This window comes from Haemaphysalis longicornis, unplaced genomic scaffold (assembly GCF_048455015.1).
Source record: "Haemaphysalis longicornis isolate Haplotype H1 unplaced genomic scaffold, Haemaphysalis longicornis Haplotype H1 scaffold_1, whole genome shotgun sequence".
Classification (NCBI taxonomy): Eukaryota; Metazoa; Arthropoda; class Arachnida; order Ixodida; family Ixodidae; genus Haemaphysalis; species Haemaphysalis longicornis.
In genome coordinates this window covers 278,836,749-278,864,347 of record NW_027526203.1, presented here as the reverse complement: position 1 = coordinate 278,864,347, position 27,599 = coordinate 278,836,749, and the positions used below count along the sequence as shown (strand labels likewise).

Sequence of the window (27,599 nt, the reverse complement as noted above, 5' to 3'; positions counted from 1 at the left end):
GATAGAAATAGTGCAAATTCTAAACCCTTTAACAAAGACATGAAAGATGGAATTTCCTGCAGCACGTACACAACTTAACCTGAAGTTTGTTGTAAGTATAGATTTTGTGTGTGCCGAGAAATGTTACCGGTGCTATCAAAGAGCTGAAGCGCGGACAAAGTTCGTGGCTTTGCTGCATTATTTGCATTAAAAATTCATTGAGCCATGGTGTGTTTCTGCAGACGGTCGGTTTGGCGCACGTCATCGTGCGCGCACACGAAGCAGCAAACTCGTGCTTTTAGTAAAGTAGTAAAGCACGTTTACACGCACTCCGGCGAATCGTATTATCCGCAATACCCTCGCCTTCTTCCCTCCCTAGACGAGTTACTGACTTTATCGCTTACATTCTGCACGTTATATTCAACACCACTGGTCCCTTTTCTGTGTAACATTTATTTGTGTGTTTCCCTTTTTTTTAAACCAACAGCATGACTGCCCGCCGCGTGTATGCGAGTGTGCTCTTTCTCACTTTCTCGCTGTGATAGATTCATATTTTTAGGTTTATTTATGACTATCCTTGGAGCTACAAGTACGAAACCTTTCTAGGTACCTAAAAAAAAAAAAGAACCTCTTTTACTCGCCTAACATCTCGCATACACTTGCCAGTAAAATGTTTACAGATATCCCCGCAGCCGGAAATAAAATATTACGCAGAAATGCGGCACCCGCCCGCATGTACGGCACGAAGCAAGCACATATAACGCGTTTTTTTTGTGACACAACACATGAGGCTTCCCTGTTTTATGACACCTCGGTCACATACACGCATGTTGTTTTATACCGCCAAGTCACAGCAAAAAACAAAAAACAAAAAAAACTACCTAACAATACTCCAGTATGCTGCTCAGACCACACAAAAGTATACGCAGATTTTCAGAATAACATGTTTTCAATTAAATTAGACTCTCACAGTATTGCGGCAAAAGCAATTCTGGCACCACTTTCGCGTTCTTCCAGGCATTAGGTTTGCAGGGGATGAGTGTCGCTAATGGCAGAGCACTTTCCCAACGTCGAAACCGCTATTTTGTTTCCGCTAAGAACATCATTATGTGCTGAAGATGATGAAGCACTACGCAAGTAACCTTTTGTAGGAGACTAAAGCCCTATTTAGCAGTGCTAATACAGAATACATACTGCTGATAACTCCGACTGAGCAATATTCACGCTCCGTGCTCACTGTGTTTTTTTTTTGCTTTTTGTTCATTTTTACGTGATTTTCAATTTAAACATTTCTTGCGCATGGTCACTGTTTCTGGTTAGAGCTATTTACATCCTTGTGTATACGATGCGGTTTCTGCCGGCGCAATCACTAAGTAAAGCTATTTATCTACCCGATTGCCCAAGCAACTATCGTAAATGCAACCTACACCCCTCACAGTATATCTGACTGGATAACCTCTAAGATACGGGTTCAGCGTGCCCGTTTCATGGCAAAGATATCCGCCGGCTTCCCGCAAAGCCAGCCGCAATGTTGCAAAGCACCGCATTGTGTGATAATGAGCAACTAATAAATTATTGTAAATCCGTGAGAATGCAGCATGGATTTTCAATAATGCGAGTATTGCGCACCGATACCGAAACTATTGGGACGCTGAAGGCTGGTATGAAGGCTACAAAAGCAACAAACTCCCTTACTCCTATTAAGTACGCTTCACGCCATTTTCTCGGGCCTATGCTCACCAGAGCAAATAAATAGCTGCGACGCAGGTGCACGCATTTTTCGTCTTGCCGGCCAATCGTCGGTAACAAAGTATAAATGTTCATCTCCTTAATTTTTTCCCGTCTGCGTTGACTGTGGCAAACTCAGAGTTGTCCAAATATGGCAATCTATTGAACAGCATACAAAATTATCCCTCACAAGTGGCTGGGATGCAACAACAGTTACCGAGGTATTGCATTACGCAGCACGTTCGTCTCGACATTGTCATGAAGTGAACGAGAACTGTGCCAACCTATCGACGAACGTTATTTTTATTCTACGAAAATATTTGTTTGAGGCTAAGTGAGCAATTTTTGAGCGAGAACATGGTCGACGAGAGTGACCAATTCGGACGCTTGAAGAGTAAAGGCGACTGAGAGTTGCGTCGAACTGCGTCCATCAAATGAAGGAGTCAATAGACGTTCGTACCGGAGAAAATTTAAACGGTTAAAAATCCTCGTCACGGGCAATTCCTCTGCATTTGAGAGCAAGCAGAGCAGCGAGCTAGGAATCATCGAGAGTTACGTAACTGGCGCCTCCCTCCCTTCCCAAGATCTGGAAGACCGCTCGAGGAACTCCGGCCAAGTTAGCGCTGAAAGAGGTTTGCGTACCCTGGGACCAGGCAGACCGAAGTCCCCCTTCATGCCCTTTGTTCCGGGTTCGCCTTTCTGTCCGGGGAGTCCGCGGATGGACCTACCGTCCCGTCCAGTGTTTCCCTATGGAAGAAGAACGAAGCAAAGCAAAAAACAGCAGGAAAATCGGTTAGTCACTGCTTACCCTCTATTTGAGTCCATTCCTCATGCTCTTTGGAGAAGCAGGAACAAAAGGAAGAAGCAGAAACAAGAGCCGCTTGATCTAAACACGGCCATTCGGATGCATACAAACAAAGATGGCGCTCGATCGCTTTGTAAAGCGTCTCTGGCAATGATGCCATGGCCGCAAGTATCACACGGAAGCCTTTATCTCGCCAGAGCAGGCGGTGAGGATTCTTAAGCTCCTCGTGTACGCAGCGCGCCGACGCCTGGCCGTCTGAGGTCGATACGCTGCCAATGGTCACGACATGGATGGACGCGCGCCAGCCTATACAATAGGGGCCTTAAGTTATTACTTGGTTCATTCTCTCTTTGACGCAACTAAAATAAAGAATCGTTTGCGCATGGAATGGCAACGGTTGTCCGCGATTTCTATAGTTTGCAACTACAGGACCAGCAATTAGACATTGGGGCCGGTAGCTCCCCCCACGAATTGTGCAATGCTTAGCCGCATTTCTTGGCTATCGTGCCTGAATACTGCAGCGGGACAACAGTCCTGTGCAACCTTGCAGGCGCATACGAGACGCTCTTACTCTCTATGTTTACTTGAGATTACGCCAGGTTGTAAGGCAACAATAGAATTGTTGCTGCTGTTGAGCTTTTATAACAAGAACTTTGATTCAGAGATCTTGCACGGATGTATGGTAAGAAAAATACTAGAACTTGGACACAGTTCCACACTAAACTTCAGGATGAAACTGGCTTTCGCAGCCCATCTGCTGACGTTCATGCACGAGTTTGTGCGGGTTCTCGCCAGAACTCCGGCGCTACTATCTAATACTGAGCCAATCAAGTGTGGTGATTATAATGTGCCGTGATTACCTACGCGCTGAATCTTCTTAGACTGAGTACGACGTTGGGTATAGTCTTCCTTCTTCCCCTACAACTTTCACTGCGGCGGCCTTCGCATGCTACCAGTAGTTAACCTGCCGGGCTTCTCGTGCGCAAGTTATGGTGCAATCGACGTCCGCTGCCGGTCACTCTCTTAAAGGGCATACACTTACAAAAAACAGTGCTAAATTAAATACATCAGTTTCAGCTTTTTAGGGAAGCGTTGCCGTCAGATAAGGCGTCGTGAGGGCGACCCGCTCACTTTGCAGGTTGTACTGGTGGGTTAGGTTAAGGCGGTGACCGACCTTTACAGCTGCATCGCAACTCACGTGAGTGTGGACGCAGCATACTGGCTCATACATATTAACGATTCTAGCCCCTAAAGGCTGGCAGCACGTTCCCGTGTATACACAGTATTTTCGTGCATCTTAAGCAGAACAGTTTCTATGTTTATTCGTAGAAAGCTTGCAGCCGTTGCTCAAGAGGTGAGGATGCAAAAACAAGGAGATTCGCTTCGTAATTAATATTCAGCATTTTTACCGTCAAAATAAAGCACGAAAGAAAAAAGGAGAATGAAATAAAACCACTGGGAGCATTGGCCGACGGAGTGGGCCTTCTTCCGTTAGAGAAGGTGGCGTTAGTAGTAGTGGTGGTAGTGGGTGACGTTGTCAGCGAGACGGGGCCACGTGCGACGCCCGCACCTCTAAACGCGAAAAATGCTCCTGTTGAGGGTAGGGTTACACGAATGTGCGGCACAGCGACACAAGGGGCAACCCAAACTGTACACGCAAAATAGGCGGAGGAAGTGCAACGCAAAGTATACGGAAAACAAGAACCAAGGCGGGTCCCAAAAATCAGGCCCTTGTTTCTTTGTCTTCGCTAAACGTTAAGCAAGTAAAAGACGGACCAGAGTGAGAAGTGCAACTTACCTCGAGATTGGGCTCTCAGTTTCGTTAACAACGCGGTGGGAGTTGTTCGCTCTCAATGGCGCCACTGGTTTCGGGGAGGTGACGTCTGTTCGTTTGAGGGCAACATAAATCCAGTGACTCGCATTGCACAACGGTGGCTGTTCTCTTATGGGACATATGGTTTCTCTTAATGTGTGCCGCTACCGTCGTGCTAGTGAAGTTAACGCACAGTGGCTCGGTGCTTCGCCCAATTTCACCAACTCGCATATAGCGTCCTCTGCCCCGAACACTCTGAGTGGCCAAGCAACAATCCGCGCAGCAAAGCCTCGCACTCTGTAAGGGCACGAAGCGGTTCTCTGAAAGGCGTTGTTACACTCGACCACACACATGACGGCGAGAAAAGTATGGCGAGTATGGCGAGAAAAGCTTGGACGAATCGCGAGCGCGACCGGACGTGGATGAGCACATTCATCGTGGTTTTACACGCCTCTCCGGGACTCCCCACGCTGAATGTGCCGGTCCACGGCTGGCGGAGTCAGCCATTTGCTGAAGATTTGCCTCTCGCTTCTCACGCTGCGCGGTTCGAGGGGCACCGGCGCCTGAGCACGTCATTTCTTTCGCGCTCTTCAAATGGCAAGGTAAAAGCAGTGGCGATTAGGAAAACCCTGGTGCCGGGACTCCTGAGTAGCGGATGTTCCTGCTCTGGGGGCACCAAGAGCGGACCAGCACGAGTGCGGACAGAGCCGACCAACACTGATCACTGAACCCACCTGGGAAGAGACTGATGACGCAGCCTCCTTGATGATGGGAGCACGTTTGCGGGTGATGGTGAAATTGTTTTGTGGTGTCAGTATTATCCCAGAAACATAGGAGGAAGGTGGGGAGGGCGGGAGAGCACGACAAACACGGGGTGGGGTTACAGCGGCCCGAAAAGCAGGAAGCCGAGAACAGCGTGCGGGCAAAAAGGGCGGGTAACCTTTCCAGCACATGCCAGGCCAACAGGCAGAACACTTGGACGCGCTCTGAGGAGTGCCCAGGGTCTTCCATTATGCGAAGATCTGCTCGCTTGTCGGTCGGAAATTAGCGCGCAAACGGTGCCAAGATTGCTGGAGTTGCATCCGTCTCCTTTTCGCGGAAAGCAATTCGCCGGAATTTTGCCTTGGTTTTATCGGCACGCCTGAAGCGTTCCCCGAGCGTCGCAAAGTGTTCCGATGGGCAACAAAGTAAAAAGCGCACCAAGCGAAATGACGAGGAAAGCCGGTTTGTGCAGCATGCGGGACGGCCGGAAGAAGGAAGTGATCGGCAGAACGGGATCGGTGCACCATCCCCGCCAACGCAAGGGGCAAGCTCTCACACACGCACAAGCCACACACACACTTCCACACGCATCATCTCCAGAGCACACGTGGACACGCACGCGCTGCCGCCTCGCCCGCGGGACTATACAGAGCCTTGGGTGACTTTGCGGGGCACAATGCGTGCACATCTACGGGAGGGCGCCCATCCTGCTGTCTGCACCCAAGTGCCAACCGCGACATCCATAGCCCATTCAACGACGCGTCGCAGAAGTAGTGGCGTTGCGCCACTTGGCGCCTACGACCTAAATTCCAGAGCCGAATATGCGACGCAAGGCTGCTGTATGCACCGGAGGGCGTGAAAGGCGGCGCCTGCGTTCAGAAGCGAAGTGACGAGCTTGGGCGCCGGTCAGCCACGTACCTTCTTTCCCCTGCGGCCCCGTTCTCCCTTGTCGCCCTTGGCACCATCCTCGCCCGGTGGTCCCGGGATGCCGACGTCCCCCTGGAAGCGGCCGCGCGCGTCGAGCCCCTGGCAGCACTGTGCGCCCGTCGGCGGCAGAACACCGTTCCCTGCCCCTAGCACTGCCGCGTTCATCGGACGCTTCCTCTTTCACAATTATGGCCTGTGTAACAAGGAGCTTCAGCGAAGGCTTCAAGACTGAAGAGCATGGAAGTGTCCGGGCCTTATTAAAACCTGCTACTGATTTCCGTGCGCGAAGTACGGTGCTCGCGCTAGCCCATTGCAAGGCCAGTGCACGAGCGTTGCACGGGCTGTCAATAAAGCGCTGGGATAATTTTCGCGAAATTTGCTAAGCATTCACTGCCGTCATTTCATGAGCATAAGGTGACTCAACTGCACATCTCGTTATTCTTTTATTCCGTTTTCGCTGCCCTGTAGTATTTCAACGAAGACAGGGACACTTCGATCGGTTTCGAGCGGCCACCAGAAGGGTAAGTGATTCAGGGGTTTAAGCAATGGTTCCTTCCCTCGGCTGCAACGCAGCCAGAGTCTTGGTAATTAGCCCTGAAAATCTCGGCTTCGCGTAAGGCTCCGTCTGGGATCTCATTAGGGGCTTTGTCTGGGGGTTATTTTCCGAAAAAAGGGATCCTACGCCTTAATTTCTTCGGTTCCATGTGCCGACTACGTGGGCTCGTGCCTGCAGAACGATGTGCGCCCGTAGGTGCCAGTTGTAAGCGGTAGGCAACTTCTCCCACGTTGTAAGCCCCCAACTTTATAACTACCTCTTTTAAACAGTTCCTCCATGTGAACGAGCGGCTTTGACTGGGTTCATTCACGCAGTAGAAATGATTTGCGAAACGGAGCTTTTTTGAAACACGGGGCGGGCGCCTTGATGTTTTCCTTTTTCTTTGTCCGAACAATTATCTTTATATCTTAGTTACAAATTATATTCTAATGATTCGAAGCTGCAAGTGGGATGTGGGATCTACGGACAATTGAACCCCCTTGGGGTTTTTACCTTGCGCCAAAACCCGCACATCCGGATGTTCGCGTTTTTGCCTCTATCAGAAAACTTGTCCCACTCCGGATGGAAACATTCGCCATGAATTCCAACGGGTGACACCTCTACAATTTGCATATTGCGAAATGAGAAGATACTCGCTGATATACCCCACCCAACTTTTGTCGTCATGCCTGTGCAGACGCAGCACTGGAGTAACCTATAAATTTACGCATTAGCTACATTCTTGTATACAGCTTCACGTATGAGAATATGTGAGCATTCAGCATTTTATCGAGTGGTACCGACGCGACGTTTCCCTACCAGAATACGCGATACGCGTAACTCTCCCCTCCACTTGTGTTCCCCCCTCACTCAAAATGGAAAACGCTGCCTTGCCCAAAATTATCGCAAGGGCTCACTGAAACGTCGTATACGCACATTCTTTGCAGTCTGTATGCGAAAAATAGCGCGTAGTTTGTTGCGTTAACAAAATTGCCAAGAACAGCTTGCTTTGTACTTTAAGTGATTGAGTATAATAAAGAAGGGTGGGGGACATACGACAATGCAAATTTTACTTGCTGCGGTAGCTCGGGCACTGAGGCGGTGCGCTACTGACCACAAGGTCGGGGGTTCGATTTTTTGCCGCGGTAGCCGTTCTAGTCTACTTTTAATGCTTAAGCATTCTCTGCCGAGTGCCCGAACGCAAGTAATGTAGTGGCTTGGAGCTGAAGAAGGTCGCGTAATTGAAGGTTGCGTACACTTTGTCCGTGTACGTCCTTCCTGTCCTTCGTCTTACGTTGCGCTATTTACCCCCTTAAATAAGCTCGACCAACTGGCCCAACTGAACCTCACAAAGAAACCGAAAATGAGCTAAATCGCAAAGGCCTGACTCATATAGTATCCTCGCGCAATTAAGAACAAAAAAAAGACGCAGAAAAGTTAAAACTGAGAATAAACTAACCAAATCATAAGAATGTATCCGCCCTTACGCAATCAACTGAAAAAAAGAAAGAATATATAAAAATAAAAACGAACTTGAGAATGAACTCACGGAGTCACAGTTACCTATCTAATAGAGCGTCCTTCAGCGATTTACCAAAAAAAGAGGAAAGTACCAACAAACAAGACGGTCTCTGGGTCCAAGTGTTCCTTTAGTGCCACCAATGAAACCTAGATTGACGAAACTGAGTAGCGGCGCAAGAACGCTTACGCATTAATACGTAATTCCAGAATTCCTGTTGCCTTTCTTGCGATGGAGGTTCGCAAGTTCGGGATTTCGGCGCACGATAAATAATCTCTCACGATGTAAACTTGAATGCGACCCTCCGCTCCCCCGTAGCCCAGGTGTGCAGCGACGACGACTCGAAAAACACGCATTTGAACCTTTTCGAACATTTCGAACTGGTTCAGCACTAGAACCATGCCGTCCTATTCTGAAAGACGACAGTCTTGATCATTTTAATTTGGACAACTAAATGTGTTGCTGTCGCTTTATTTCGCACGCTGCTCGTTTGCAACCGATTAGCGGAACGCTAAAGTTTTTCGACAGGTCTCCGCGAAATTTATCCCCATGACTGAAGTTAATGAACTACGGAGCAAAGTTTATGTATATATAATAATCGTTTTGATATTAAGCATCACGTGGCATTGCGTACAAGTTAAACTTCTAAATATCGGTTTCGAATCTTGGTCACGTCATGCCTTCCACACATTTAAGCTTGCAACAAGTGTTAGTCAGTTAGTATTGTGTTAGTATAGTTAGTGAGCGTGCAGGAACTTATACAGACGCATGAGTGTTTTTGTGGCACTTCAACATAAGGTAATCGCTAATTCTCGATGGTGTGGATCAAAAAAGTTCATGTGCATTGCAGGTGCTGTGCCTCGATTATTGAATGGCTCAGGCGAGTGACGGGAATGCATTTAACGCAAGCAAAGCTCTAACTCTGCAAGGCCGTATGAATTTCTCGATGAACTAGAATCGATTTTGAAATTTTAAAGTACGTGGAAGCAAGAACTATTTCTGCACACAGGGAGTATACAAAGTATTTAACCTGTCCATGAGGTTGGCATAGGATTATATGCTCTCGAATAACGGCGGTTTGCCCTAATTGTTGCTGAAAAAAATTAGCAACGTATATAGTATATATACGCGTGGGGGAGCCGTGAGGCCATTTTTGACACACCGCCAACAATTCTAGACTAAACTTGCCTTGTAGGAGAGCGAGAGACAGAAAGAGAGAGGTCACTTTTACGGCATCAGCGAAACTGCTCGTACTGAGACTGCGATAACGCAACCTATCGAACTTACGACAAATCAAACCTTGTCCACACTCAGGCCCCGAGCGCATGCTCATAGGCTACTGCTACATCCGCTGAGTACAGCGAATTTTACGTCCAATAAGGAGTGAAAAACTGCAGCATCTCCACTCCATGGATGATGGCGAGGGTGCGAAGTACGGGGACTCGAAATGACATCCGATTTGCGCCCCGACCATCAGTCGATTTTAGCCGTGAGTTACACCTTGATTATTCCATAAATGAAACTGCAACAAACACGGCTCAAATCGAATTTCGCTTGGTTTTCGCTTGAAGGTGGTGTGCGCACGGATGGACGCGGCCGGACATTGGCAGGTCCTTAGGTGCTCCGCACCGTTACAGGCGAGGGAGCAAGCCGTTTGACTCTCGGGTACTAACTCACAGTCGTAGCCCAATGGGTAAGACGACTGACACTAACTCTGTCTGGTCTACCAGACACAGGCTCTAATCCTGCCGGTGCCTGTGTGATTTTTAGCGATTGTAAATGCTATGCGCACGGACGCGGACGGACATTGTGCGGTCCTAAGGTACACCGCACCTAAAATGTAGTGTCATTCCACGCTGTGGAAATGCATAGCCAGCGGCATGGGCGTCGGCAGATTGGTGCAAAAAGCGCAGACGCCCCCCCCCCCCCCCCCAAGCCACACCTGCACAATTGTCCCTTCCTCCTACACCCCCCCCCCCCCCCCCCCAATGTAACGTGTTTTCCCCCTCAAGACAAAATCCTGCCGACGCTCATTACCAGCGGAGCTGTTTGGGGGTTAATGGTTGACCCCAAACTCCCTCTCTATTCGCGCCGTCGCGCCGGAACGGTAGACACAGGCGGTAGACACGCCGACGTTTTGCGCTTTCCGCCTCGCTGTATTCGGGGTCCCGAAGGGCACCGTACTCACGCTTGGCATTCATTGTGTTGGCTTCACTGTGCAACACAATGTTGAAAAGCCAGTTTTCAAAGACCAAGCTTGCACCGACTTTACGATTAAAGTCGGCTGTACTTGTAAACACAAATGCATTGCTGGGAAGACATTTCTTCAGGGCATTAGAGTCATATCAAAATATGAAGCTACGGGGGCGAACAGGTGGCCGAAGGGAGAGGACGTGGCGAAGTGAGGAGCAGGGGAGCAACTCTTCTCGTCCTATACGGACGCAAAAAAACGTGGGAGTTAGCGTATATAAGCTCCGCTGTAAAATCAACGCAGAACTAGGACAGAACGTCAGTTGATTATAGCGTTCAGCATTGCACTTAGTGAATTCTCAAGTACAGGGACGCTTCAGCGTATACCATTTGTAGACTATACCGAGAGCGTCTGTACAGCAGCCGTAAGCGCCGACCTGTAGGGGTCAAGACGAACTACTGGGTAAGTCATGGTCAACGAAGCGACTGGATATGTGAGTGGTTTTATGCACTGCACCCCCCAGTGGTGCCGGAGGATGCATTTTCGATCATTTTCGAACGCGTTATTGTAAAGCCACTATTTTTAAACGCGTTAAATCATAGAAGCACAAAGCCTGTCCTATCCGTATGAATACAGTGCGTCGACTATTCGAAATTATCCACGAAGTGTTGGCGAAGGGAAGATTCACGTGATTTAAATTTCTCGTAAATATTAAAGGAAAAATATTGCGCTGTTAAAACACTTTCGTTCCGAAGCCAGTAGGCAGCAGCCAGATTTCCTTTCACAGGCTAACAGAAAAACTGGGGCGCGTTAGTTCAGCATGACTGAGAATATAAAACGGCGCAAATTGCAAGGACGAACGAAAGGAAACAACACCACAGCGCCGTGGTGTTGTTTCCTTTCGTTAGTCCTTGTCATTTGCTTGGTTTCAATCGAGTAAATTACCCCTTTCTCCATTTAAACGGAAAATTTGCACATCTGAAATGTGTCTGTAACGAATTATTTCAAACGAAACGTACTGTGTTAGTGCGCTTGAGGCAAGGTTTATTGCAGTGACGTAAGCTCGCCATGATAGCGATGGGGATACTTTTACCTAAGCGATGTAAAATGCGGTCAACGCAAAAGCGCAAGGCCCACGCATCATACGAACAATGGTGAGGGCATGGCTCGACCAGTGTTTCCACGGGATGCGAATACTGCAATGTCTTGTTCCGTACAACGTGTTAAATATAAATACATGCGCCATAAAGTAAGCGTATTTCGCGTTTACATGATAATAATAATCCCCATAATCATCCACACCCTATTCAGGTCCACTGCAGAACGAAGGCCTCTTTCACTGACCTCCAACCGCTCCTGTCGTGCGCTGCTCGAGTACACACTTTACTCCCGAAGTTCCGTATTTCATCCCTCCATAGTGTTCTTATTGGCTTTCCCCTTCTTCTAGACCCATTTATTGGTATGCACTCTGTTACCCTAATTGTCCACCGTTTGTCGGTTCGTCTTACTACACGGCCCGCCCAAGTCCATTTCTTTTTCTTTACTTGAAGTATGATATCCTCTACTCGAGTTTGATCCTTGATCCAGGACGCTTGCTTCCTGTCCCTTAACGTTACTTCTATCATACTTCTTTCCATGGCCCGCTGAGATGATCTAAATTTGCTTTCCAGATGTTTAGTAAGGCGCCAAGTTTGGGCTCCATATCTCCTCATCGACAGTATGCACTGGTTGCATATTTTTCGTTTGAGTGATGGAGGTAGCTTACTTTTCATTATTTGGCAGTGCTTGCCGAGTGCTCCCCAACCCCCACCTATTCTGCGCCGCACTTCTCTCACGTGCTTCGGATCAACACTAACCGCGGTAGTTTTATTATTTTACTTCTTCTTGCGTTTCGTTTCCTAAGCTGAAGAGAGCGCTTGCGGCATGCTTATTCCTCATGACTTTGGATTTATTAATAATTATTTTTAGCCCCACGGCCGTGCTTTCTGACTGTAGTTCTTCAAGCATTTTTGTACTTCCTCAAGCAAGCTACGCCTGAGCCATGACCCGTCCACGACTAACGATTAATTTAGGTCACCTGGAGATCTTTCCCGTGCGGAAAATCTCGACGCACGGGCGTTTTCGTTTTCCACCTCCATCAGCAAAAAGGCCTCAAGGGCAGGGATCGCATTCGCATCCTCGTGCACAGCAGCCCAACCACTTCGACACTAAGCCACCTCAGGGAGTCGTATGTACATGCCACTAAACGTTAAAAAGACCAAATTATAGCTTTTCTATATAAGTCGAGTCCACTTATAACAATACCGGTTTTAACAATATATCAGATATAACAATGGACAGCCGCGGCACCGTCAGCTTTTCATTGTATTCTATGGCAAAATAAACCGCTTATAACAATGCTGTCATGATGCAATATCGGTTATAACAAATTAATGTGGGCACTGAAACCAACCCTGAACGAAACAAAAATGCAAAAACGCTGCGACAATGCCACCCCAACCCCGCCTATTACGCAAAAGGGCATGAGAGCATACGCGCGGCGGCAGGGCGATAGCGCACTTGGCCTCGCACGCGGCGAGTGCGCGCCGAAGAGGCTCGCATGCCACCGCTGCTTTGCTTCTGTAAGGTGGGCTTTGCTGGGGATTCCAGTGAGGCGGAAGTGGAAGGCCGCGACGCTCCTGCCGACGCAGAAATGACCGAACTTTGGTCGCCGGTGAACGGTGGTGATGGAGACGCGTCGGGACTTGAGGAGTTTTTGCACGCCGACGACGCAGTAGCAACAAATGAGGACTTCACCGACGAGGCGATCGTCGCTGCGGTCACCGGCGAGGAAGACGACAGCAGTGACGACGAGGAGGAACCGGAACCCATGCAGGTTGTGTCGCATCAGGAAGCGTGGCAAATGATCGACTCCGTGCGCGATTTTGTGTTTGCTAAAAACCTTCCGCTCGGCCACGCGCAGCAGTTGGACGCTTTGCAAAAAGATGTCAATAAGATGGCCAGTAAGCAGTCGAAGCTGACTGCTTACGGTTTTCTACCTGCTAAAAAGTGAAAAGTTTAAGCAACTTCCCCCTCATTAAGTGCTCTTGTTTATCATGTTCCCCTCATTAAATGCTCTTGTTTGTCACGTTTTCTTTGTTATTTTCGGCATAACCCGCTTATAACAATAATCGGTTATAACAATGATATTTTCATGGCACCTTAATATTGTTATAAGTGGACTCGACTGTATAAAAAAAAACACTTTTCTTCAAAACACGTTGGATTATCACCAAAAGAAATGTATTGTTTAGTTTCCACCGGAGGCCACAAATGATGACCACTCCAGAAACACCAACTGAGTGCAAGGCGTTTCTTAGTCGTAGCATAAACGTTATATTTATTCTAAAGGAGCAGCCTACAGATCGTTTGGTTGTGCTTGTATGGCGACTGGAATAACTAATTGGTACGACCGCACTCTGTGCTTTAACTTTTATCTTTCGTTAAAAGGCTAATCAGCGTCAGCAAGCTTGCCGCCATTATAAGGCCTCTCATTTCAGCAGACTACATTGCGTTATTTCTAAAATTGCATTTGTCCTTGTCACGCGCAGTACATAGGCTCGTGGCAACATAACTGCACTTTTCTTGGTATAGATTACAAGTTCTAAGTCTTTGCCTTTGAATACATGTAACACTCATATTTGCCCGTATTTTCTCCCGCACACCGCGCCGTTGCAGACGTCAAAAGTTCCTGCCTTCATTCCCTTAGAAAGGCAGTGGCAAAAAGAGGGGATTTCTAAAGCCGAGAACGTTTTAACCTTGCTTACGGGTGAGCAGAGTGACAACGCAACATATCATGCGCAGAACGCCCCGGAGCGTCCTACGCACACAAGGATGAGTTTTTTTTTTGTCTCTCCATGGAATCGAACCCGGTACACGAAAGGCAGAATACGCTGAGCGAATGCCAACAGCCGGTAATTGCGTTACGAGGATAGCTTCATATACCATCTGCCATATCACGCTGCAGTTACTGGTTATTGTGCAGCATAATAGCACTGTAATTGCACATGTTTCCCTTCGACATCATGTATCACACGTATAAAAAGTAACTTACACCAGTGCGGAACAACGAGCCAGAATGAGCTGTTAGCGACTGGCATAACGATGGCCCATTCGGATGTTGTGAAAAACGTCATTGCTTTCGTTAGGACTGACTGCGATTGCCTTGTGATCACTGTATACATTTAGTCGATATACTCCACTTCCAGTGGGTTATGCGATCATTGGTGAGCACTAGACCTGAAGAGGTTCTATTTCTGCCCTTGGGCTTCTTCTGTAGTCTGTGACGAGCCCAATTATTCTGATCGGGACAGTGTTAACATCTACTGCAAAAGTCATGATTCTGGACGTCGTAACTTTTTATGGTGCTCTTCGGACACACCACAAACCTTGCGGGGTCTGGCTGAGCCAGTGCCCTCCCCACAAGCAGATTGACTCCTTTCTTCTCATTGTTTTCATTTTCCCCGTGCTGTTTTGTCCCCTTTTTGCGCGCGTCGTATACCGGAGGTTTTTTCGCTACTTGCGCCTCGCCTGCACCGCGAGATTCTACTGAAGGGTAGTACGATCCTTTGACCGATGTCGTCGTCATAGGTTTTGAGCATATGGGATTGCGCAGCGTGTGCCTTCAACAGATAACGCTGTAGAGGACAACGACACCTCCAGCCTGTAGGTTCGCTTCAGCCACATTAAATGTATTGATGCAGCGATGCACGTTTTACAGGCAGAACGTGTGGTTCAGAAAACCACAACTGAATGAAGGCTGCGAACTTTATTACTGTAATCTAACGAAGACGCTGTTCCCTCACGGTACGACTTATAGGCCCTGAATTTACATTACAAAAACCTATCTGTGAACCTGAAGTCAAGGCATGGATGCTGCCTGGGGGCCGAATACGCTTGATAGTGCGCAAATTGTTTTACTGATCGATTGACGAACAATTATAATAGAGCATTTATAATGTAGTTCTCGGCTTACATACAATGACAAAGCGTCTGTGAGTTGAAAACGCATCTGTTGGCATGGAGCTAAACGTTAGAAAAGCATGATAAGAACTTAAAATCGTACACAAAAGGCTTGTCTGCTGATCAGTTTTTAGAGCATTCTCGTTTATTCTAAGTGGAAATCTATGCAGATGAAAGTTTCTGATCCAATTAGGAAAGAAACGATGACATTTGGCTACATTACGTCGCGTAGTGCAACACCCCGACGTGCACTAGAGGAAATTACCATTACGCATTCTGAAAGCTTGTTTTGATGAGAATGATCCCTGCTCCTGCATTATAGAGATGTATATTTGCTGCGCACGCTTGCTGCGAACAAGCTTAGACAAGACAGCCAACAATATAAGAAAACGAAGAAAAGAAAGCAAGCTGTGAAGTGACCCGAATGGCCGGTGACTCGTAGCCTTGCGTTCAGGACGTCGTGCACTGATCAAGCGAGCGGTCGAAGCTTCTTGTGCCGCGAACATTGGACCTCCTATCTGAGTATCTCGACGGTAAGCCTCTTACACCGGGGCCAGTGACGAAGGTAAAATGATGTGGCCCCTCCAACCTCAAAGGGCAGCGGCAACCCACGACACGCTTGTCGCCGACTTGGTGAAGGCCAGGTGGCTGATACTCGTCGGAACCGGAACATCGACTCAAAAGCAGAAGACGCAGCCTGAAGAGGCGACGGCGACACATGTTCTGCTCTTGGAACTCTCTGCTTTTATGCTTCAGTATTGAAGAAGCTCCGAATAGAAGAAATAAAAAAAACCACGCAAGTAACATCCGCCGCCTCCTTCGACGCTTTTTGCCCGTTGCGTCTGAAAGGCGGCAAATCCACGAAGAGTGTTTTGAGCCGCGAGAGGGTCACGTTCTACGCCCGCTACACGGTGTCCCTTCACCGGCAAACATAACAAGAAAGTGCCCCGCGGGCCTCCAACATCCGAGAATGACGATAACGGGGGACCCATACGCAGGATTACTGTTCTTCCTTCCGCGCGCCTCGAAATGCCTTGCCGAGATGGAATCCAAATCGGCTTGAGGGCGACATCTCCAGAGTCGAGCAGCCGAGAAGCCACGCGCGGCTATCCGATATTTTGTGCGCCGGTGTCGACGGCGCCCTGCTCACCGCGGCGGACAAAGCGCGCGGCCCTTGCGCACTTGCGCCTTCTTTCGAGGCCCCCAGATGACGACCGCTGCCCGGGGCCGTTCAGGCCGCGGAAATATTTGCGGCCGTTGACTCTTTCTGCGCCGCGACAAATTTGTCAGTCGGCGAAATAATCACATCGTGAACACGCAATGCCTGCATACGCGCGTTAGTAAATCGGCGTTGGTGAAGTAACGCGATACCAACAACTTTGCCATCTTCAAACCCGTCAAGCGTAATAACGTTTGTACGCGCGTATTTACATCTGCGCGGCCCTGTGTTTGTGGGGGCAAGGTCTTTTAGTGTGGATTGGTGTCGGTAGGTTCGTGTGCACGCGCTGGCTTGATTTAGTACGTGCGCTTGTGTGTGCGTGTGCATGCTTGCGCCGGGCCAGTTCCCTTCCGTTGACTACGGCTCTGCGTAAGGATGGTAGAAACTGGCAGTTCGAGCGCCCAGAGTGGGCGCCTAAGACGTATGAGTGTTGTTTTTCTGCGCCTTGCGGTGTTGTTTGAATAAACAGTGCTCATTCAAAGCAGCTCTTATAACATGGGTCAGGATTTAGGACTACCTGCTTCCATACTATTTCTGCTTCGTAACCACGCTCCTCTTCCAACTATATGAAGTTATTTTAGGCGTATATGAATCAAGTGTCAATATTTTAAGGTAAAGACTAGGCATAAATCAAAGCCCCTTTCTTAAAAGAAAGCAGATTAAAACGCGAAGCTTGTTCCCGTGCAACCTGAGTCAAGTCCAGAATCCAAACTGCTTCGACCGTGTCGCAATGGCGCAATCGGATCGACGTCGGCTTCATAGCGCGAGGAAACCAGGTTGCATTGCGGCCACGGGAAGCGTTTTTTTTTTTCTTGAGGCGCTTCATGCGCCTTCGCTTATCATCACCACCGTTTGGTGAAACCCATTGTGTAAAGATGGCTTTCGTGCAGCCCGTTTTGGTGACGGGAGGCACGGAAAGCTTTGCTTTAAAATGAGACGTTTAGATGACCGGTAGACTTTACATGCCTCCTGATTTTTTTTTTTTAATGTGAGGACGACTGCTTGACACAGCTACTGCTTTTATTGCGCCAACAAATATGCCGTACGGTAAACCATTACTGAAAAGTGCTCTATAAGCATCGTTTTCTCTGGCTTTGTGTGTTTGGAGGTGAACCCGGCACAGTTGAGCACAAGCGGAGTTACATTGGTTACGGTAATTGCGCTACGGTTCTCTGAAGCTAAGACACCCTACTGAATGAATGAAGGGACAGGACGCGGCAGCGGCTCGATGATGCGGCACGCATGTGAGATCATGACAAGCAGAGAGCCGATCAATCGCAGCTGCGGTTTCACAGTGGTGCGTACGTCGTTCTGTTCTTAACCACGGGGCCATTTTCCTTCAGTGTAAACTACATTTTGGAGTCGTTGCTACGTTTCTTGCGCGCGCCCAACAACCGCATCGCTCGTAATTATGTACCAAGGCTTCACAGTTCATCCATCGGTGACGTGTTCAGGGAAAGCACTTCAGCAGAAAATGCATCTCTTCACGAACTTATCGCGTACAAGCGCCCTCACCCGAGCCCCTTGGATGTCAAATTGAAGTCAACTAGAACGTAACGTCTTTGATCTTACAAGAAACTAAAAAGTGGTCATGGGTGATCACCATGGGGTGGTATGACGTGCAGCTACAGCTGTTGACGTACATTTACGCGGTTATGATAATTTTTCAAGGACAATATTTCATGCGGTACGTCCCGGAGGTGTAGCTTCAAAACGAGGAAATAAAGAGATGACCGCGGATCTGCTTGCTTCGCTGCAAAGGAGGTTTAAAGACACAGCATTTCTGCAGCAGCCACGTGACGCCCTATGCCTCAATAGGGTTGTCAATATCAAGTTTCACAGAATATACAAGAAAAAAACATATTTAGCAACAATCTGTTGCTTTAGCGTTCAGACAAGAGTTTTCAGACCAGAGCCGTTGTACTTTTCACATGCATCTTTTCATTCCGCGACCGGGCTCGTGCGACCCTCTAGAATAAGTTCGCTACTCAGTTCGCTTTCTTTCTTTCAACGTTTACTTTTCGGCCTACCGTTACCCCTCCCCTTTGCTCTAGAAATGTTCAGTTCGATTTGCGCGCCGGGAAATTAAATTCCCATTACCACGGCGCCACTTGTTGAGTTGAAATTGCCGCCCCATCAGAGATTTAAATCACCAAGTTTTTTTTTTTCGCACCTCAACGAATCAGTTGTCGAGATCAAAATTAGCGCACCACAATACAAAAATTGGCCGCGTATCTGCTCCTTTCGTTGCAAATGACATCAAAAGACGATAGTCTTTATCGGCTTTTGCGAAGTAAATGCCTCCCTTCGCTTTACCGCTCACCTCTCATGTTGTTCCTTATACGTCGCGCTCCTCCCAAGGTAAAGACGCCAAATGTTTGCTTAAATCATTTTAAATTTCCCGCGTTCCACTGCTCTAAACCGGGTGTCTCGATGCGAACGCTGCCGTACGGCGAAGACGCGCGTTAATCGAGGCACCCTACTTCAACGTTTATAGAACCGCGTTTCCCTACTCCACGTGCGGTGCAAGCAGAACGTGGAAACTATCTAGTGGAACCTTGCGTAACTGTTGCCGGTTGATTTCTTAAAATGGCGCCAGAAGCTATAGTGGCGCGGGCGACAGCAGGCGACGGCGGAGTGAATTCTTTTTCTGCAGTTGATGACGTATTTAATTTCGCGAAAGTCAAGCATGTTTGAATTTTTATAAAGGAACACTGCCAATATCACTTCTGTATTGATTTGTTGTCTCATATTTGCGTAATGTCTTGTTCTTCAACAATGTTGACAAGTATGAACATTGCACCGGACCAAGACGGGTAGATTTAGCTATGACTATATAAGACTATTGCGCAGGCATTCTTTTGCTTTGGCCGGGTGGCTGAATCGAGTCACAGACAGACAGACGGACAGACAGACAAACAGACAGACAGACAGACAGACAGACAGACAGACAGACAGACAGACAGACAGACAGACAGACAGACAGACCAAAATTTCTGGGTTTAAGTAGCCCAAGAAAGACTATCGTCTTTAAAAGTACCTGTTTGTTGTAGTGGTGTTGATTGCGGTGCCACACAGATTTAATGTATTCTGTGTGCTCGTAACAAACGCACGCTTGTATACCAACCGCCATGTCGATTCGCATTGCGGTTCGTGTTTTTGCGCTTAATCGCTGCCGGTCTATTTAAAAATCTTATGTCCAACCTTCTAGTTAACATTTTAGGCGTGATTGCCTTTAGAAGAGCCAGAACCAACTACAATTTGCTCTGTGCAAACACGTGCGAGAATATTTGGGGCACCATCTAAAAATTACAGGCGATGACCTCAAGACAATGGCTGTAGCTAGGTCATTACAGGGTCCTCAAAGGATAACATTTCATGCGATACGTCCACAAATTGTAGCTTTAAAAAAAGTAATTGATTTATTGGAGGGTGTTTAAGAATGCGTGAGCATCTCGTCCCTTTCCCTCGCGAACTTGATGGTCAGCCCGATGGGCACGCCTTGCTCGGCCTTCCTGTTCTGCCGCCCTGTACTGCCTGCACACTCCATTCTAGAACGCACGCAATCGATTACGGGAGATACGGGAGCTGTAGAGACGGCGCAGAAGCAGGTGACGAACCACGCTTCGACTAGACATCGCTCTGGCAACGTCGGCCCCGTTGCGAAGCCAGCTCTCTCGTTTCTCGAAAGCAGCCCTCTCCACGCACTCTCTCGCCTCTGTCGTTATGTGCTGTTCTATTGAACGCTCGCTCTGTTGGCAGATCGACACGGCTCTGCGGAGCGACGTGCCCATTTCGCCGACACACCCCTTCTACTGCTTGCGCAATAAAGAAAAACCCGAGCTTGGGCGTATGTTGCACGTGTGCGTGCGTAAGGCCTACGTGTGCATGCTGTACAAAAGTGTGCATACATGTGATACTGGGAAGACGACCTTCCAAATACACTTGTAAGGAATTGGCATGGCAGTTTACGATGAATCCCCCGTGTGGCCACGTGTCCATTGTGCAGGGGGCCTGGAGCAGCAATGGCATGTATTTTTGGCGTTCCTATTCCCCGTAGGCCTTAAAAAGGCTACAAAACTTGAATACAAAACCAGTTGTTTACAAAACTTGTTATACCCGCCGCGGTGGCTCAGTGGCTAAGGCGTTGCGCTGCTGAGCACGAGGTCGCGGGTTCGATTCCCGGCCGCGGCGGCCGCTTTTCTGATGGAGGCGAAAAGCAAAAACGCCCGTGTGTACGAGATTTCGGCGTACGATAAAGATCCCCAGGTGGTCAAAATTAATCCGGAGCCCTCCACTACGGCGCGCCTCATCGCCTGCATTGCGTCGGCGCGTTAAACCGTACAATCAGAATCAGAACAAAACTTGTTATCAACGGGTACGCCTGTGTTTAATCCCTCAAACTTACGAAGTGTGAAAATAAGTTTGTTTTTTCAGATCTATGTACGGCAGCGGTGGACACACGGGCGCGCGCAGACTGTCCGAAAAGCACCCCATGTATTAAATTAATAATACAGCTGTTCCTGTACAACGAGTTATCAAAAGTACTTTTGAAATAGCTGGTTTTTGCTAGACGAAAGATCAGTTCGTCAGCCCATCCGTACTGCGTAGATAACCACCTGCTGTGCAACTCGTGAAGACAAATTACATGGCCCTAATTGCTGCATTTAGGGCGAAGAAATCCAGACTGGGCCTCAAAGAACGTCTGATTTCTTTCCCTTCTGCTTCCTATTCAGTCGTACATTGACAGCAATAATTGCGTGGTTGTATCAATGAGCCATGGGTAGCGCGAGTGCTTTGATCTTGGTCAGAGCGGGTCGCGTAATTACAGAAGCGACACAACGCATCTTTGTCTTCTTGCGAGCGAATTCTGCAAGATTGGGCATCCTCATTCTTGCCTCGTGTGCGTCGTCGTTTATGCCCTCTGTGGAATGAGGGATCGGCAGGAGGGAAGACTCACATTCGAGCAGGAAATTGATTGAGGAAATGGGACCGGATAAGTGAAAGGTATCAAACACGAGAGTCGATATCATTTCCCCTTCCTATCTCGCCAGGCCCAAGATAGCCACCGGGCCGGTAAACGCTGCAGCAAAAGCGGAACGTCTGGAATCGAGAGTGCGTTTGGCAATATGGCTGGCTAATCGAGGCCAGATGATGCATGGCCGTTTAAACCCTCGTGCGTGCCTTGCTATATCCGCCGCTCGGGCCGGTGCTAGGGATGTAACATGCGAGGAATAATAAGCAGCGTTGTAACGCTACCCCCGCCCACCAACGGCGAAGAGCTCACTACCGCCTGGAAGACGCCATTTGTAATTGCCCCTAGAAAAAGCAAGGAAACAAAACCGCCAGGAAGGCTGGAGCGGCATGCTGGCAATTCCGGCATCTAAGGGCTGAAACACAAGCATATAAAGTGTTAAATAAGCCCGACGAAAGAAACAAAAAAGGCAGCATCTACGGACAGGCTTTCTCTCTTTCTTCCTCTGTCCCAGGCATCTCGAGGATCGCGAAGAGACACAAGCAAAACGCCGGCCAGATCCTCTGCTTCCTCGTCGTGCCGACGTCGTGGAGGTTCGGCCGCTCGGGTGTCAGCTATCTCTGGAATGCCGTGACAGAAAAATGCCCCTCCCCCCAACCTCCCGGGCCCCCTTCCGTACCAAAAGCTGTTCCGCGTATAATCGGACAGCGCGCGCGGCTTGCGACAGCGCTGTCTTGCCGCTTCGCGCGGTGAGTCCCGCACTCATATTTTCTTTCTTTCGTCCCACACCAAGTTGCTCCTTTGCGTCGTTTGGCATGGATCGCTCGGCTGGTGCCAATTCATGGCCAGCAGCTCCGAAGAAGCGGCGGCCTGTGTGCGATGGGGGAGACAATGCATGGCCATAAACTAATTCCAAGCCGCGACGGAACTTGGGCTCAGTGTCACTGAAGCTGCAAAAAAGAACGATAAAGAAACAAGTCGGCCGGCGTGTGCGTAGCGGAGATTTATTACATACTAGAACTTCAGGATGGGGCCGAAGAAAATCGAGGCTTTTGTTGCGCTATTTAGACGAAGGATGTCTCAAATGTTTTCTCTGCTTCATCCCTCGGACATCCCGGACAGTGCCGCGTCGATGGGGCACGCTTCTACTAGAAGTTGCGCGGACGAACCGGCAGCTTTTTTATGTTGCTTGTATAATTCAGGGGGGCCGGCCAATGAAATGGGCGCGTCTAAGTCCAGGCTCCTTTACGGGCAACGGCCTGGTTCCTCGGCCCAAAGTGCGCGGACCGTGTTTCTGTCAATTAGAGTTTAATTAACTACATCTTGCTTTTAGCGCGAATCTAAAAGGTTTTTAGAAAGGTGTTTTTCTGTGACAAACTGAAGGCTGAGGCGGGAGAGGGGATCACATTATTCGGCCGTTTTCCTCCGCTTCTTCTTGTCGCTTTCTTGCCCGCCCGGAGTTTGGTAATTAGATTGTGCTCGTTTCCAGCGCGCCGTCCAGCGGACTACGGCCAAGAGTGACGTTTCGCTGCTACTGAAAGTTTCAGTACCGATGAAGTGTCCCGCACGAGCAGGCACGCCTACTTCCAGCGGTGTTACGAAGGAAGTAGTCCGCTGAACCGCCGACCGTCTAAAACTTACTGCTGCCTGTTTGGCCAGAGGGGCGGTGACTAAGCTGGGACTCAAGTTTTCATACATTGAAACATACTAGGGTAATAAAAGCCTTAGAAATTGATGCTAATAAGCCTAGCATAAGGGTTCCACCATTATTCCGCTACACGTCCACGGGAAAGAAAAGTTCGCGATGTGAGCGAGGGACAGCAAGGTGTGTAAGCGATTTTGCAGAAAGCGAGTTACACGACGCCAATGTTGCACGAGAACTTAATTGCCTTTTAATTCATGAAAACCGCCTTGACCTTTTAACATACGAATAGCAGGCTGTGGCAGCATGCCCAAAAACCGCTTTACAGGAGAGTTCTCGCCACAAATCAAGGAACACAGTATACAGTGTATAGCAGCGTTCTTTTAGTGAATTCCTACGCATTTGCGTTCTTGCTGAAATTACGACTAAAGCCGGTAGCATTCGACGGGGGGATGGAGGTATGAATGGATGGGTACGGATGGATGGGCGGAATTTTTTTATAACGTGAACTGTCCTTAGGATACTTCAGCTCTTGATTGCGTGCCATGCCGTGGACCAACGTCACGTTAACATCACAGAAAACGGGGTTCTCCGAAATGACCAACGTGTCTTCCGCGGCTTTTTATAGGCCATTCTTCGGTTTTAAACATGGCCCTTGAGGCCGTTTTTCCGGTATTTGCTGCCAGTAGGAGGTTGGCACGCGCTCACCAAAGCTAAGAGGAGAAAAGCTCCCATCGTGCTTCGTAGCTGCGCACACATGAGCCCTTCACGTGCCTGCTAGAAGAGTGGAAGGCGCGAATGCAACGAATCCGTTGTGTTGTTGAAACCCCGCCTCGACGCGCTGCTTGCTAGGAAAGTGTCCGCATAGCAAGGTGTGGTCGTTTCTAAAACAGCGGTGAACAATTCCAGGCTCTCCGTGGCGCTGGTTATGCACGTCGCTCTGCGCTGCAATTGCACTCGTCGTACGGATTTTCGTTCCTCGTTACAGTTTCCCCAGAACATCTTCATATCATTCGCAAAAAATACCTCCCTACCCGTTCATTGATATTTTCAGCTTACGGAAACAAGGATACCCTACAGAAGTTTCATATGACTGGGGGCCTCATCTGATTTTGCCGTTACGTTTTACGTGGGAATATGGAGTGCAGTGATTTCCTCGGTTTACCGTTTAGTCGCAGCACCTCACTCTAATTCCTCAGCTGGTACTTTATCTAATTAAGGCGTTTGGTGAGCACCGCCACCAAGGTACCGAACTCCACAGGGGTACCTATGCTGGTAGGCATTTGGCGCTTTGGGACACCATGTAGGTTGCAACCCATGCAAGTTGATCCCACCACCCCACTAAGCGGTGTGCGGGTTTGACGTGTAGTGGGAATGGAAAACCTCATGACTGCGACAAAGCTGGGAATGCTTTGGACCTTCACGGCCAACACTTCCAGCAGCGTCAACACGCCATTTTGGGCCCTGCTTCTCTCAGACGGGGACTGACCCAGAGGCGGGAAACCAGTCTTTTCCTGTCCTCTTTGTTTTTTTTGTTTTTTTTTACTTTCGTAAATTTCCCAACCCAGTCCTGTCACTTCCATCCTTCCTCGTTTCTACACTTTAACAGGTGGCAAGGGTATAAACACTGTGCAAGGATATGAGCCTTGATTCTAAGCACAGAATTCTGGCGGCAGGGTGCAGTTAGCATGGGCTGCAGAGGCTCGTTACTTTGTTGGGCTTGGTGGTGGGCCAAATTAACTTGTTTTATCCTGTAACTTCTTTGCCCATCCCGCCCTCCCAAAAGAGCAACCGGTCCTTGAAGCGAGGCCGCATCGAAGTAACCATTCATAAATCAGCTTCAGCATTCCGAACATGGGGCAAATACCTCGTGAACTCAGCAAAAAATGTACTATAGCAAAGAAGACTGTATTCGCCACCGCAAAGTGCTGTCAGATTGACACAGAAATAAAGCTGTGCGAAAAACGGGGACTAAAACAAGAGGGAAACAGGATGAGCGCTCGTCCTATCTTCCTTTTGTCTTCATCCCTGTTTTTCGCGCAGTTTTATATCTGTGTCAGTCATGTAGCAACTAGCCAGCAACTAAGTTCTTTAATGCCTCCAGGTCCTAGCGGGTACCAAGCAAAGAAAGTTGAAAGTTGCCTCCAGTGATCCCCTGGTAGAAGTACAAAAAACAAAAACAAAAAACAATGTTCAAACCATTTGAAACAGGATAACCGAGCTGAACTAGGAGGGACGGGCACACCGCATCGTAGGCTAAATTGCGCCCATGAAGTCATCCCTTAAATAAAACGGCCAACTACCAATCCTGAAGGCGAAGAAATCCAAATAAAGCATATTAGAGGCGATAGCCTTTTTTGGGCTACTTAAACCCGAAAATGTCTGTCTGCCTGTATGTCTGTCCCTCGATTCAGCCGTCCGGCCAAAAGTTAAAAACGAACAGTTTCTATAGCCAAAACCTTTCCTAACCACTAAATCTGGGAACATACTTCATACTTGTCAACATTGTTAAGCAAAAAGAAATCATTAGCATATTTGAGGCAAAACATCAATACATAAACGGTATTTCTAGCGCTATTTTATTTCAAAATACGTGGCTTGATTTTTTTCAACAGCAGAGCTATTTAAGCCAACACAAATCCAACACAGAAAACCCCGAGCGCACGTGAGCGCGTGCCTCGCGGCGACCGCCAGGGGAGCAAAAAAAAAAAAAAAAAACGAACGCACGCACGTGAGCGCGCGCCTCGCGGCGGCCCACCACCGTCGTCGTCCAGGGTTGCGCGTGGGCTCATATACGCCACATGAGGAGCTATCGCGTTCGTCGTCGTCGTCGCGTCGCGAACGGTGCGCCACTTGTACGCCGCGCCGAAGACGATGGCGACAAATCTGTCAAGCCATCCCTTCACAGTCCACACGTGGAGACGGCCACCGGACCAGTTCACGAAGAAGTGGAGGCCTGCCGGGGCGAGAACGCGCTACAAGAGCATTTGCCCTACGCGGCTGTGCCGTGGGAAGAAGACGACGAAAGGGATGGCGACGATGTCTGCTGAATAAAACACTGTACACACTTTAATGGCCTTTGCTTCACAGTGCCGTCCAGGACGGCTTTGCACTGCTGGGGTCCGGCTGCTTCCTCTCTCCTCGGATTCGCTGTCAGTGTGGGGAGACGCTAGGTCAGCCCCCAGCTCTGCTGTTTCTCCAGCCTTGAACCGCTAGTGCAAGCTGGGCCAATTATTGTTCGATAGCAAATGAAAAATTGCGCCGCGAAAAAAAAAAAAAACATTTTGACCCAGAAACACAATGAGAGCTTGCGGCGAGTTCGGACGTAATGACGGCGCTCCAAGCTCTACAGTAACATAAGGTTCTATTGGATGGTGCACGAACAGGGGAACGCACGAAAATCGAATTGATTTTAGCGAACCTCCTCCGTGTTTATCGCGGAAGGAGCGAAACAGGAGGGGAAAGAGCGTGAGAGGTGGGCGGGGGAGAGAAGAGGGGCACTTCCGTGGCAGGGGCGGCAGACGACTATCGTCTTTCGACGACATTCGCAGCGAAGTGAGGAGATACGCAGCCAATATTTTTTGTTCTCAATTTCAACAGCCCAGCACTTTCTAAATCTGTCCACCCTGCATTCCTATCCTGTCCAGTAAGCTCTCACATACCTAGCCAGCGAAGGTGTTTTTTAAGCGCACAAGGTGCAGCTATGCATGGTACTCAGACTTGTCGTGGCCGACCGACTTGTGATTACTGCGGAAGCACCGAACACATCAGTAATGACAAAAACAAAAAAAAGCGAAAGCCCAAGCTGCAATAGATCCCACCCTGCATACCAACGCGCATGGGGAGAATTCAAAAAGAAAAAGAGATAATTAACCTCAACACCACTGAAACAAATACTGAAAAGATAACGTGCACAAAAAACCGCCAGAAACATTTGCGGGTAGAAGTTACGCAGACATTGCCCGACGGGTTGGGGCGTGGTCTGGTTGATTGATTTGATTGATTGTAGGGTTTAACGTGCCGACGCAACGCAGGCGATGAGGAGCGCCGTGGTGCAGGGCTCCGGACTAATTTTGACCCCCTGGTGATCTTTAACGTGCGCCGAAATCTCGAGCACACGGGCGTTTTTTGCTTTTCGCCTCCATCATAAAACGGCCGCCGCGGCCGGGAATCGAACCCGCGACCTCGTGCTCAGCAGCGCATCGTCTTAGCCACTGAGCCACCGCGGCGGGTTGTTTTCTGTATGCAAAGAATTGTAGGGGACGGCCGCACGTTGCAGTAGGCGCGGCGGTTTCCAGGACAGGCGTGGTCTGGTGGATCAGGCAGCGAAGTTGACCTGGTCCCATCTAGCCTATCGTGCAGCAGTAGAAAGTAGCTCCGCGGGTACTGTTGTTGCAATCTCTTGCAGAGATTTGACTAAGGCTTATCACCGCATTCTGTCCATACAGGAAAGGCTGATCTGGTTCTGTCCCAGCCGCCCGCGCAACAGCAAAAGGCTACTCC

The 27,599-nt window shown here is 48.8% G+C and overlaps 1 protein-coding gene across 6 annotated transcripts in view; it reads right to left on the bottom strand.

Annotated features, from left to right (window-relative positions):
* LOC144146608 (uncharacterized) overlaps positions 1 to 27,599 on the bottom strand; it is a 478,728-nt gene that overhangs the window by 81,320 nt on the left and 369,809 nt on the right. For 5 of the 6 annotated variants that reach the window (XM_077678547.1, XM_077678552.1, XM_077678560.1 and 2 more), the window contains 2 exons: positions 6,006 to 6,086; positions 2,350 to 2,454 (listed from right to left, as the gene is read on the bottom strand). In XM_077678547.1, the coding sequence (XP_077534673.1) occupies positions 2,350 to 2,454; positions 6,006 to 6,086 (186 nt within the window). The remainder of the gene's footprint in view (positions 1 to 2,349; positions 2,455 to 6,005; positions 6,087 to 27,599) is intronic. The other variant, XM_077678571.1, reaches the window with a different exon arrangement.